This window comes from Paralichthys olivaceus, chromosome 8, assembly GCF_024713975.1.
Source record: "Paralichthys olivaceus isolate ysfri-2021 chromosome 8, ASM2471397v2, whole genome shotgun sequence".
Classification (NCBI taxonomy): Eukaryota; Metazoa; Chordata; class Actinopteri; order Pleuronectiformes; family Paralichthyidae; genus Paralichthys; species Paralichthys olivaceus.
In genome coordinates, this window is record NC_091100.1 from 3159306 (window position 1) to 3172888 (window position 13583).

General features: G+C 44.6%; 1 protein-coding gene across 1 annotated transcript in view; it reads right to left on the reverse strand.

Moving 5' to 3' along the window:
• The window catches only part of myo15ab (myosin XVAb), a 40434-nt gene that overhangs the window by 12222 nt on the left and 14629 nt on the right, over nt 1-13583 (reverse strand). Inside the window, exons 21-51 of the mRNA XM_069529336.1 lie at nt 13370-13493; nt 13161-13256; nt 11863-11994; nt 11187-11312; nt 10967-11044; nt 10703-10854; nt 10074-10119; nt 9824-9948; nt 9214-9331; nt 8913-9088; nt 8248-8332; nt 8085-8117; nt 7891-7972; nt 7153-7283; nt 6907-7002; nt 6542-6670; nt 6336-6442; nt 5983-6161; nt 5270-5342; nt 4990-5181; nt 4304-4371; nt 4126-4199; nt 2733-2841; nt 2557-2625; nt 2392-2456; nt 1899-2312; nt 1011-1086; nt 794-889; nt 637-697; nt 411-504; nt 209-326 (exon numbers count right to left, since the gene is read on the reverse strand). Coding sequence (XP_069385437.1) covers nt 209-326; nt 411-504; nt 637-697; nt 794-889; nt 1011-1086; nt 1899-2312; nt 2392-2456; nt 2557-2625; nt 2733-2841; nt 4126-4199; nt 4304-4371; nt 4990-5181; nt 5270-5342; nt 5983-6161; nt 6336-6442; nt 6542-6670; nt 6907-7002; nt 7153-7283; nt 7891-7972; nt 8085-8117; nt 8248-8332; nt 8913-9088; nt 9214-9331; nt 9824-9948; nt 10074-10119; nt 10703-10854; nt 10967-11044; nt 11187-11312; nt 11863-11994; nt 13161-13256; nt 13370-13493 — 3524 coding nt within the window. The remainder of the gene's footprint in view (nt 1-208; nt 327-410; nt 505-636; nt 698-793; nt 890-1010; nt 1087-1898; nt 2313-2391; nt 2457-2556; nt 2626-2732; nt 2842-4125; nt 4200-4303; nt 4372-4989; nt 5182-5269; nt 5343-5982; nt 6162-6335; nt 6443-6541; nt 6671-6906; nt 7003-7152; nt 7284-7890; nt 7973-8084; nt 8118-8247; nt 8333-8912; nt 9089-9213; nt 9332-9823; nt 9949-10073; nt 10120-10702; nt 10855-10966; nt 11045-11186; nt 11313-11862; nt 11995-13160; nt 13257-13369; nt 13494-13583) is intronic.

The following is a 13583-nucleotide window of genomic DNA, read 5'->3' on the forward strand; positions in this document are numbered from 1 at the left end:
AGCACAGAAAAAGGTTTGGAACAATTTAAAAAAAAGGCTTTGCAGCTTCTCATGAGGGAAGGAATGAATCCAACAAGATTTCTGGGGCTCTCGTCTGTTCTTGTGAAAGCTCCGCAGGAAACGTTAAGGCTGCAGCGTTCTGACACGGAGGCAACGGAGCCCAGGTTGTCTTAAGAATGTGTTGTATAGCGTGGCGGTGTGTGGTTACCTGGTGGAGGTTTGGGGAGAGGACGATCAGGTGCTCTGGTCTTCATACTCTTGCTGGGTTTTAATCCCACCTCCTTGACTGCAGGTGTAGAGGGTGAGGGGGCAGCTGGACGTTTGGGCTGGACACACACAAAAGCACTTCCATACAACACAAGCATCACTGTCGTTACTGTCAGAGTTCAGGTGTTTGTGTGTTTTTTTACCAGTGGAGCAGGAGGGTTGTCCATCTGGGGTTTGAGGATCTGCAAAGCTTCATCACGGGCGGTCTGCTTCTTCTTAAACTTCCCCTCTGGTCTCCTAAACACATGCATTCAGTGTCACCTCTGCAAAATACAATCTTGCATGGTGTAAATGCAACGTGTCGTATAATCTGTGATCCGTTGATTGTGTAAGCCATGTGTGTCTGTGTGTGTCTGTGTGCGATCTCACCTCTTGCCTGGAGGCAGCTGTTCTGGCGGTGGAGGTGGTGAGTTGTATCTCTTGATGATATCTTTAAAGTATCGTGAATAACGTGAGCAACAAGAAGATGACACTTTCCAAATTACTATTACTAATGTGTTATAAATAAAAAACATCACTCCGCTACCTTGGATGTCTTGGCTGGGGACGACGTGATCTTTGGTCCCAGCTGAAGACTTCACCACCTCTCCAGCAGGGGGCAGGGGATTCGTCACAACTGGGGCTGAAACACACAAATAAATAATAACAATTAGCTTTTCTTGCGTTGAGTTCTCTTAAATAAGATGTTTTATTTTAAAGGGACGTTGGGTTCATTGCTTTCTCATGTTTCCTCTGTTTCTTACCAAACTTCCTGACTGGTTGGTCCTTATTCAGGGGGACGCCTGGAGCTTTCCTCCGAGGAGCGCTGTCCTTACTTGACTGTGCCGGAAAAAAAAAACCCAGACAGAGTGACTTTGCCATCTTTTGCAATCCTGAGATTTTTTCCTTCCGTCACTTGTAATTGGAGCGAAGTCAATGTCAGAGCAAATAGAAGTGGAGAACACACAAAGGCACATTTCGTTCGCTACAGATATTCGAGCTGTTCAAGTGATTATTTTCATTTGGCTGGTGAGTTGTTGTTGTTGTTGTTTCGAATCTTGCACCAAGCTGCATACGAATGTTCACGTTTTTCCAGAACTGAAATCACTAAAATATTAGTTTTTAAACTAAAATGCTTTAGATAAAATGTACCTGCATCGCCGTCTCTAAAAAAAAAAAACTCAACTGTGTGAGAACTTTAACTTTCACACGACTGAAAACTATTCAATTAAAATACTGAATTATTTCTGTGAATACAAATAATTGCTTAAAAAATAATCTCCAGACATTTAGACGTCGACTTACCTGCTGTTGCATCGCATTCAGTAAAAACAAAAATAATTGGCCATGGACATTATTTATGGAATATTTCTTATCTTCTGTTGATGCATTTCCTGTAGGTGTTGCTCTTTGTTGTTCGACCAGTAGCAGCTTATTATCCTACAACTTCACAGCCCTTATTCTTATTTCAAATAAACCCATAAACCCTTCATCATTTCCTCAAAAAGATGTTTTTCGTGGCAAGCGGCGACTGTTGCCAGGAGTCCACAACAACAACCAGCGGAACATCTTTTTGATAAACTGAGCGCTGCTGAATCATTCTGCTCTTTGTCACTGTGGACTGTTATCTCACATGTCTCAGAGTTACTGACCTGTGCGGCCGGGTTAGCTTTAGGCTTTGCCGGCTCATTCTGGTTAGTGTCAGTGGAGCTTAGCTGAGGTTTGGGGTTGTCGGCCCGAGGCTGAGGCCGAGCTCCGGGCTGCGTCTGGGGCTCCGCGGGGGGCTGAGCTTGAGGCTGTGAGGGAGCTTGTTCCTGTTGAGCAGTAGGAGGGTAGGGGCTCGGCGGGATTTGTGTGGCAGCGTAGGGAGTGGGAGTGAAGTTGGCGTAAGGGCTGGGCGGGATGTTAGCGTACGGACTTGGAGGTATGACAGCGTACGGGCTCGGGGCGTATGGGCTGGTAGGGTGGTGAGGCAGGGGACTCGAGGGAGGGCTTGTGATCGGGGACATGGGAGGGCTTGACACTGGGCTGACCATGGCCATGGCCTGCATGGTCATCTGCTGAGCCTGAGAGACAAGAATCCTCAGCATTAAAATCCAAAACACGAGACACGTAGCGAGACACGGATCCTCACAGAGGGCTTACCATGATGATGGCCTGCTGGTTCACGATTGCCTGCTGCTGCCGGGCCAAAACAGCCTGCTGTGCATCTGGAGGAGAGAGGAGCAGATAACACAGTCAACAGGAGAGGAGGAGAATTATGTTCGAGCTTTTCCTTTCCTCGTGTTTCTTTCCACATTTGATACGAACCAGGTGTCACAGGTGCCACGGCTGCAACAGGAGGCGACATCACACCTCCCACGGGAAGGACTCTCACAGCTGTGGACACACAAACAAACACACACACACAGATTTTTAAGTGTGTTTTCTTTACTGCTGTGAGTGAATGATGAATGAGTGAACGAGCGCTGTCTCCTGTGTCTGACCTCCAGGTGGAGGTGGGGGGCCCGTGGACTGCCCCTGCTGATGCCACCCCCCTCCGACTCCCCCAGCCCCCTTCATCCTGCTGGAGAGTCCTGCGGCCGACTCTACTTCCTGTGAAATATCAAGCCTCAGTCACATTTCTTTGTCACTACGGTTTGAAATTTAATCTTAGAAATCATGTCGGTAATGGAAAGTTTTTACTCCTTAATATCAGCATCATAAAAAAAAACATCCATTGATCGGGCTCTAACAAATGTAGAAATGTGTTTTGAATAAACTCAACTGATGCTTAAAGACTTTATTTTACTGTGACGCCATTAAATATTTGATACGAAAGATATTTATTTAGCGAAGAGACAAAAATGTGAATAATATTCTCGTGATGGGATCTTTGAGCGTCAGACCTCTTGAATGTGCAGCTGTTCCATCAGAAATCAGCCGCTGACACTCAAATCCACAGGACCATGTGTCTGTGGGCCATGTCTCATTAAATAATAAGCCCTTCATTTGCCAGAGTGTCAGTTCCTCGTAAGCGGATACGCGCGTTGCCTGGTTCGGAAATCACCGTGGCGATCTAGTCGCTGTGACAGTTACGGTAACTGGGTAACGTAATAAGTTGCTGGGCGGGAGAGCTCTGTAGAACACACCTGATACATGCTAATTCCTGTCAGTCACATCCGATAGCACGGCTAACGTTCACCACGCTGCCTTCCCGGGCCGAAGACTGATAGAGCCGACATGGCCAGAATTCAGCGCACCACTGACCCGACGCATTGAATTAACTCAACCACAATCCTCCTCTTCTACCACTGCAACTATAACGTTTATACCGGTGGAGACGTGTCGTGTTTAAAGTTGCTGTCATCTGTCATCCAAATACACATTTCTGAGCTTTTTGTTTATTTTACTTTTTCAATTATTTAACTGTTAATGTCACCGATGTTGAAAAGTGCTATAAATACGGTTTACTGATCTTATTAATATTAAATCATACAAGCTCACAGCAAAACACTACATCTCTACAAGTCTGCCACAGATACAATGAGGATACAACTGCACTAAAGAGAAACCGTCACATATCTTACAGTGCATTCGGGAAAGCCCTTCATTTATTTTTGCTTTTAAATAAAAGCATTCAGATCCTTCGCTGTGACCTGTGAAGTTAAGCTCAGGTGACCACACGTGATGTTGAGAGCCGGTTCTCCTTCTGGAAGTTTCTCTCATCTTCACGCAGCAGGTAAATATAAGGCTTCTCGCTCATTAACAAGGCTGCCGGCGTGTTAACAAGTAACTTAATTATGACGAGGACTCACTTCATGCTATTTTCCGACTAACGCAGCTTTTCAGAGCGGTCAGGTCAAGTGAGTTTCACTGTGAGTGAGTTACGTAACTTACCCCAGTTCCATCAGACAGCACAGGGTCAAACAGGCTGTCGAGATAACGATCCATCCCTCTCTGAGGCTCCGAGTCTGACAGAGGGGAGGAGAGGAGGAGAGGAGGAGAGGAGGAGAGGAGTTCTGTTGTGATCAAACTTACTGAGTGTTAATATGTTTGCTTGAGTGTGTAGGCCTACCATCATTGCCAAGTATGGGTGAAGATGTGAAATCATCCTTTGTGTCAAACCCACCGCCCAACAGGCTTCTGTAAAACAAAAGCAAATACAAAACATTCAGAACAACCACATCTTCATCAGTAAACCTGTCAGTGGCGAATTTGACAACCAGCTGCTGGTCATTAACACTTTACGCGTCAATATTCACAATCTTTTTGCTCAGTTTCTGGCTCTCTAGCTGCTTGATGTCCAATACTGACCTAAAAACAGTTTTAAATGGTCCTGACCATTAGAGTCAAGTCTCAGTGTCTAAAGGAACGAATAAGAATCTCCCAAAAAATTAAGAATTGTTAAGAAGTGTCTGGTTCAGTAACTCAGCTGTTGGAGAATCCGCTGTAAGATTTTAAGATCACAGTGTTTAACCCATGTTTAGACAAATTTCAGTCTGTGTCTGTGACCAAATAAGTCCCTGTGTTCGAGGACTGCTTGAGTGAAAAGCGCTGAGAGAAGCTCATGTTTAAAATGTTAAAAACAAATTATCAGCTTCTGAGAGACGTCAAGGTAGAGGTCTCCACTTTGAGAGGGAGACATTCTCTTGACAAATATTGAAAGAAAACTACTAAATCAGTTACAAATTCACCTTATGAATTAGTTATTGTGAATTAATTATGATTTAAAACGTTATTATTATTTTTTGTCCATCTCACATGCTGGCATTGGGCCGCACTCTGGTGGGTTCCTGTGCAGAGATGATGAAGTAGCTGCTGTGTTTGGGGAAGTCGGCAGGAAGCTCCAGGTCCGACATCAAGTCCAGGACATAGTCCGAGCCCTCCAGCTCCACCCACTGAGCCGGCTCCTTCAACAGCACCGACCAGCCTCGACGGCCCTCTACCACACCCCTAAACACACACACACACATGCTTTTACAACATTTCTTTCCAATCCAATCCGTGTTATCAGTGTTTGTGTTTTACTGGAAGGTGATACCTGTGTTGTAAGATGTCTTTGGCCATTTCTTCTCCTGTTGTCCAGGAGTGTAGAGGACACAGGAAGGATACACCTGAAGGAGAACAAACACAATGCAGACAGTAAGACACCGACTGACATTCAGCTATTCATCAACAGAAACTACTGCTGTGTATTTTCCTCTTGGAAGATATTAAAGAGTCGTTTGAATCAGATTCAAGAATGTCTCTACGACAAGGTTGGTGGCACTGATCCCTGTCTGTCAGTGAAGATCCCCCAGCACCAACAAACGCAGCTGCTGAACCAGAGCGAGTATCAGGTGTTGTCTAATCCTCCGAGGACAGATTAGTTAATGAGAGGAGGAAATGAGAGAGAGAGACTTAAACTCTTCTGTTGAATAGAGTTTACATTGACGGGGCTCAGGTAAACAAGTAAAACAAGACAGGTGAGGTTGGGTCAAACAAGAGGAGCTGGATACGGTGCGGTGATGTATACCCTGTGATTTACACCAGTCACCACACAAACGTATTCGTGGAGAAAAACAGTCGGGATTTTTAAGATAAATGCAAAATAAGAAGAGATGCACTCAGGTTCATTCATCTGTAAATTTTATTTAAACACAAAGTCTCTTCAGAGTCCAGTAAATTTCTGTTTTTACTGAAGAACAATGCTTTTTCTAGACCTGGCACAAATGACAAGTAAAAATCATGGTGTTATCAAACGTGTGGACTCACCATCAAAGCAGTGTATGTGCAGGACAGTGTGAGCTCTCTTGCGATTGGCTGTCCACTCCAGTAGACAGGGCGGGTAGGTCCGGACGTACTCCGGCCCGACGTTCAGCCGCTGCAGAGCCTGAAGCAGACGGTGCTGACACACGCAGTTGTAGCCCTCCGGACCGTAGTCAGACACAAACCTGCAACAACAAACATGAACAGAGACAAATCTGTACGGCAGCTGCATGGGATCGTGTGCAGAGGGACACCGGAAAAGAAGGGAATAGAAAGTCCAGAGCTGAAAGGACTTAAAATGTTACATCGATAGTTTTCGTCCTTCTTCCATGGACATTATGTTTTCAGCCATGTCTTACTTCAGCAGGTACTTGGCCAGTCTTTGAGAGGGCAGGAAGGCAGAGAGACAAGAGGAGAGGAGGAGCCAACCACGCTCTGAATTCAAAATGTTCGGATTCCTCCAAACCTAAAAGAGGAGAGGAAATGGAAGAGAATAACATAATCGGCTGAGATTATGTGCAATTCCGACTGTTCAGTCTTTTCAAAAAAGAGGAAAAGTTCTCACCTGATTGGCTACCTGAGCCAGGATCTCATCTCGGAGGCTGGGATTGGCCAGTCCTCTCTGGATGATGTAGTTCCCAAACAGATTCTCCTGAGCCCCATTCAGGTTGGGATCCCCCATGAACCTGAGTATCTGATTCACAACATGTTCTGTGAGATCTTAAAACATTTTTGCAAAGGCTGTAATGTTCTTTTTACTTATTTATATAAAAAAAATGTTTTAATGCTTTTTGGCCTCTTATCCACAAATGGCATTTCAGTTAACTGAATATAGAGCTTATGCTAAAACTCTGTCTGATGACTCTGAGATGCTGAGTTTGAACTTTGAGTTTCCCAGTAAAATATCAGTGCAACATGATGTTTTCATACCAGAATGAAAATGTTCAGGGATCTTTGTTTCAGATCCTCATCCAGTCTGATCAGAGAACAATCCAGTGGAGCAGTCAGCAACCCGAACAATGGCTCCTACGACACACACATACACACACAAACAAATGATTCTACACAAAAAATGTTGCAAAGGTCCATTTATGTTTTATTCATGTGTCCCTGCAGTTTTACACAAATACCAATCTTTGTTTTTGTGTGGGGCTCTGTGCATGTTTGTGTGTTTACCCTAAATATGGCCCGGACGTAGTGTGTCATGAGGTAGTTGTTGATATCCAGGGGCAGGGTGAGCTGAGGGTCAACCTGAACCTTTGGAGCCTGGACCACAGCCAAGCAGTCAGAATGAAGCTCTTCACCACCTGTGAGCACACACACACACACACACACACACACACACACACACACACACACACACACACACACACACACACAAACACCGAAGGCCATGTGTCATCGCAGAAAAAGTGCACAGTGCATATTGTTGCGCCTGCCTGCACACAAGGTGGAACATATCTGTAGATGTGTTACTCATGTGCAACATCTGTTTATCCAGTCACATGACGGGGACTCGAAAATATAATGACCTTTTGAGGTGAAGACATGTTTTAAGGCTAATGTCAGTCAAGCAGTAAATACTCTGCACATCATCACAACTGGGAGCAGGCGTGTTGTTTCCATCCCTGTGTGCGGACGTGTGTGTGTGTGTGTGTCGCATGAGCTGATTTCTATCTAAGTCGGCAGAAACATTGCTTGGGAGGGTTTTCTCCAGATGATCAACTTTTGAAGCTCGTCCGTCATGGAGGGGGCCTGAGCGGTATCGAATCTGTTCTGCCTACAGAGGATGGTAAAAAACGTTATGGATGTTCAAGCATAAACGAGGGTGGACTCGTTCATGCTGATGGTCGGTCTGATTGTGACGGACGGGTCAGTGTGTTTGTGTGTGTGTGTGTGTGCAGGTGTGTGTACCTGAGGCGACCTGCAGCAGGGCTGCCAGCTCAGCAGGGATAGGCAGCGTTGTCACATTCACTACTTCTCTATTGACTCGATCCTGCAATACACAAACCAACACTTAAAGTGCATCACACACTGACACAACCTCATATTTTCTCGGAGCGTGACCCTCCTCCCTCTCAGACACTTCACATAACGTCCTCACTCACCTCCTCTGCCTTCCTCGCTGGCTCCAGCACTGTCTGACAGAAAGAAAAAAACAGCATCACACTTCACACATTTGTTCATTTTTCGTTTTAACTTCTAAGTCAAATACTGTCAATATCAACGGAATTTTCTATGATCACATTCACACAACCACAGCGCACATACCCTCATGTAACGCTGGCGGTTGACAATAAGCAGCACGGCTGAGCGGAACCTTATGAGGTACTTCCTCCTCAGAGCAAACTTTACTCTGTCCAGGAAACACAATAAACACGGAGAATGGATTGTTCATAAATCAGAGAGACAGCAGAAAGTGAGAATTTACTCAAAACGTTCAATAATCTAAAAAAAACAAAAAAACATTCCCAGTAAAAGATTTATAATTGTCGGTTTTATCCGACTGGTAGTGAGTGAGAGATCCATCACCTGTGATGGATGAGCGTGGCCTTAATTCTCTGGCCTCGTCTCCTCACATCAAGGACAAAAGAAGCGGGTTGTCCGCGATAAGCTTTGATCTATCTGGCACCGTGAAACCAAACACTGAAGCCCAAATGGCAACGCTCAGGACTGAAACTCCAGACTCGAGCGGGACAGCGTGCTGAAGAAAGTTTAAACTCAACCTTCAGGGAGAGAATGATGATGCTGACTAACTGACGACGAGGGAAATAACAGCTTTTGATATTTCTTTGGAAAAACTCCCTCTTCTTTTCTCTTTGTACAACCAGCATGTTATGGAGAGGCATTTCTTTTGCATGTGGATTTATTTAAAGACGTTATGAGATGTTAAATGTAAGTTGTGAAACTAGCAGCTGGCCTCTCAGGAGCATTACCTCGCCACGTAGCCTCTGCAGCGAGCTTCGAACAGCGTCAAACGGCGCCGGAACTTGATGAAGTTCTTTCGGACAAAATACATGCGAGTGTATCTCTGCAGCGTCATGGCAGCGAGGTGCAGCACACGGTCACGCTTCCCCTCCAGCAGCTGATACAACTCCTCTTTCAGGAAAATCTAAAACACACACACACACACACACAAATAAATCTACATGAACAGCATTTATTTCTAACACTCGGTCTATTCAACCTCACATTTTCTGCATGTGCGTGGGCCTTCCCTGCACTGAGGGAGCTCACCTTACTGACTCCCAGCTGGTACGAGCCGTTCTTCACCGGGCCGAGCTTGTGAAGCATGATGACACAGTTTTCACCGTCTGCAGGCGGAAGATCCTTCAGGCAGAGGAGGCCTTTATACCTGCGTGCACATACGAGCCCACACACGAGTTTAATATGATATTTGCATTCTGAAGTAAATATGAAGGAAGCTACATGGGTCTTAACTTTGTGAATCTGGGACGCTGTGAGTGTGATTCACTGTATTCTGGGTTTTAATGTTTGGAATTGAGTCGTTCCGGTGTGAATCCAATGGACTGTGAATGCTGTTTCTTGTAATAAGTCAGAGTACCTCAGTGGTCAGAGGTGCTGTGAGATCAATTGGTTTCAACTGCTTTCCTGCTGCAGGAGCGGGCGAGAGGCCAATGGCAATTTCAGCATGAAAAAACGGTGTGTGAATTATTCTTTTGGCAGAAAAAGCCAACAGGTCAAGTAATTTTGACAGACTGAAAGTGGTGAGTTCTAATGGGGCTGAAAAAAACCTGAACGAGAGGCTGTTATAATCTGTATTTTATCTTCGGATCAACTGGTGCTCACATTTCTCACATTTACTGAAAATGAGTAAATCACCAACCTTGATAGGAAACTGTGAAAGTTCAATCTGATTGGATAACCGTCCTTCCTGATAAGGATGGTCTCCATGATACCAGAGTAATGCAGCTGAGCGTTGACCAACTCCATGTCAAATGCTCCTGGCTCCTACACACACACACACACACACACACACACACACACACACATAATAACACGCATGAGCTGCATAAAAATCAAAATGCAAATAATCACCGCAGAACCTGCGCACACCATCCAACTTGCAGATATACCTTATGATGGTTTGGCTTGATGCATCGCACAAAATAAGGGTTACACCTGTCACAGATGGATGAGAGCGAATGGATGGAAAACAGTTTGATGAAAGAGTGAGTATATTTGTCTTGTGTAACAGGAAGTCATCTGTCAAACAGGAAGGAACTGAAGTAAAACCAACGTTCTGAGCAGGAGAATGAAAACGCAGGGCACATGTGAACCGATCTCCGGAGTTCTTGTGTGACTGAGCTCAAATCAAGCAAATGAAATTTATCTGCCCGAGAGAAATGGCTCCTCTGAACAGTGACACTGGATGATTTTAACGTTGCCAAAGTTGATCCCTGAACGCTAATGCAAAACCAATGGCTCAGATTTTATTGTCAGTTTTAGGCACAAGCCCATAATATTACATGTGTCATTGATTTGGGCCGTGGAAGAGATCGCTCCCTGTTTCACTCCCTCCATCATTTCATACACTCTCTATCTCGCAATGAATTTTAGACGCTTACAGTGCGACTCATTATCGTGAGTCACAGATGCGTGAATACAATTTGTATGCCTGGCAATTATGTGACTTTACTAATTATGGTACAAAGACGTGTGAGCGGTTTCCTTCAGATTAAGTGAGAGGTGTTTTCGTGCGAACCTTTCCATCTTCTCCAGCAGCTCCTGCAGGCTGCTCTGAAACTTCGCACTGACCGTGTTGGCTTGATAGCGCCGCGCCGCGCTGCTGCGTCGACCATTCGACCGCTGCTGAGACACAGACTCTGAGTGCTTCAGGAAGAGGCTGGACACCATCTGTATACACACATAAAGTAATTAGCAACAGGTCAACCGCCTGACCACCTACGGTTACTGATTAGTATGTCGGGGAATGTGATAATAGAAAGTCTGTGTTTGCAAGTCTCACTTTGTTCCTGCTCTGGGTGAAGAGGTCTAAAACATCCTGACGGACCATGTCGAAGTTCTTATCCAAGAATTTAGTCACCTGCGCCACCAACCATGAAATATATGTTTATGAAATAAGTTGACAAAAAGGTGCAATAAGAGTCAATTTGTATAAAAGAAAAAAGCAAGAAAAAAACAGAGCGAATGAACAAGTAAGACGGAAAGAAGGAAAGAGAATGAACCTGATAGGTGACTCTCCCAGCGTAGTGTTTCAGGGTGAACTCTGGCAGTGGCATCTTTGGCCTGGCATACAGCGGGTTGTTTCCATGGTGATAGTGGCACTTCTGAAGGAAGGTGTGGTCTGTTGCCTAGCGATGGATGGAGACAGTCAACGGCTGCCGAGCCATGGAAAAATAAATCTCCACAGCACAAACACATGTTGCCCATGTGTGTCGAGCAGATTGCCTCAGTCAGTTACCCGTGTAGCGTCGTGTTCATATTTCACTTTGAGCATCGGAGACGCTCCGTAACGCGTTTATCTGAGCTCGGTCTGCTCCGCGCGTTAGGAGCCCCAGGAATAATGGCAGCAGCAGGTTGGCAATTAAGTGTTCATGTGGGATAGTTTTGTATTGATCGGAACTGGCTACAATACGCTTCAGTCCCCTGGTTTATGGGAAATCCAATATGTGAGAGGCTTTTTTTTTTTTTTTTTTCTTTTTCCAAAATCAATTTCTTCTGAAAACTGAGGAATTATTTGAACCATGAATCGGCCGTCGTCTTTGTTTTCCCCCCACGATGCTCAAATAGTGACACTCTTCTAAGTGCCAGTGTCTCAGCTCAGTGGATCTCTTGTGCACTCACCATGCATCTATATCTTTTTAAAAAAAAAAACAACAAGAAGTTCAGTTTAACAGGTACCTGAGGGAAACCGCACTGGTCGTCCAGTATCCGCAGTATCCCATGAGGCTTAGCAGCAATGAGGTCAAGACAGGCCTGGTTGTGGCTAAAAGGCTTCTGCTGCCACTCGATCTGCTCCCGCATGTACTCCTCCTACACACAGCACAAGAGTTCATCAGGTTGGTTTATAAAAAAAAAAAACTCTTCCAACTCCACTGTTGGTTTTTCACTTCATTTAGACGTGCTATGCTTTGTGAGTTTTAACGACCTAGTGGGTCCAATAAAGCTTTTCTGAGATGCAGGACATGTCAGGTCACAAAAGAGGCTGTTTGTCTTTTGACTTTATTAAATCTTTTCAGGCCTCATAAGGCTTCAATTTACAATTTCACACCAAACTAGTTTAGTCTGGACCTTCAGACTTTTCAGAAAGTTTCCTCACGCCACGGTTCGGAACAAAATACAGTCCATATAATCAAAAGAGGCGGTCTCTGTACGAATCAAGTAGTGATACTGTACTGTGATTATTTTACAGTGGCGATGAAATTAAATAAATGGATCGGTTCAAACAGAAAGCCAAGGAAAAGAACACTGGTTATGACTTTCAGGTGTGAAAAAGAAAATTGGATATAACCATTTAGTCAAGGGTTTCATTTAGAGAGACTCCAGGTTACTTCAACAATCTGAGAACCTATTTAAACACAGTCACCTGTAGTGATCCATCACACAACACTAACCCTCCTATCCTTGACCTTTAATACCATTTATTTCATATGTATTACTGATATAAGCTGTGATGTGCCGCTCTCTGACTTCTGCTTTGTGTGTTGAAGTCAGCGTACAGACACTGAGGAGCTCTGCAGTGGGAGTGCACAGCTTTCGCTTGAGGCGCTAATGTGTCTTCATTTTTTTTTTTTTGTACAAATAATCAAATGCTGAGCTGAGGAAACTGACGGAAGCAACTTACTTTTACTGGGGCTTTAAAAGAAATTAATCTCGACTACAAGGATGAATTGGTACTCGTAATGACCTCTCATTTCATCTCGACGCTCCGCTGTCACAGTCATACTTTCTCTGTCGGAAGTATTAGTCACGGACATGCGCACATTTAAAAAGCTGATAGGAAGACCTCTTAGACACACATATATATATTTATATATGCATAAAATGCTGAATAACTGTATTTAAATGTGCAGTTTCACTATATTTGCTTCTTTTAAAATCTAATTTAAGGGTCTGGACATCTTTTGATACACAAATCACCCAATAATTCCTCGTTAAGGAAACGTGTGAGAAAAAAATAAACTTGTAGTTTTGCTGACCTGCTCCTCCTGGAAGACGACCCTGTTGAAAAAGAACTGCAAAGTTTCGTTGGCGTAGTTGATGCACAACTGCTCAAAACTGTTCACCTGTAGCTCCTGCAGGGCAAAGAGCGGACATGTCGTGGGGTTGTTTGTGTGGGTTAAACATACGTCAGCTCAGATGCATCAGCTGCGAAACATCATTGAGCGGCATCGTGTTTCAGCGTGACCTCAAATCCATATATGTCCAATATGGAGATGGAGAGGGCTTCGTTGCGAGGGTAGACCCGTCCGTTGATGCGCTCTGTCAGCCAACTAAACAGTAGCGAATACAGGATCTTGGCAACAGCATCTCTGTGAAAAACACACAATAAGGTTTCTATGGAAACAGAAAGCCTGGTTCCTATGGAAACAGAGGACATCTGAAAAATCTTTCCCCCAGCC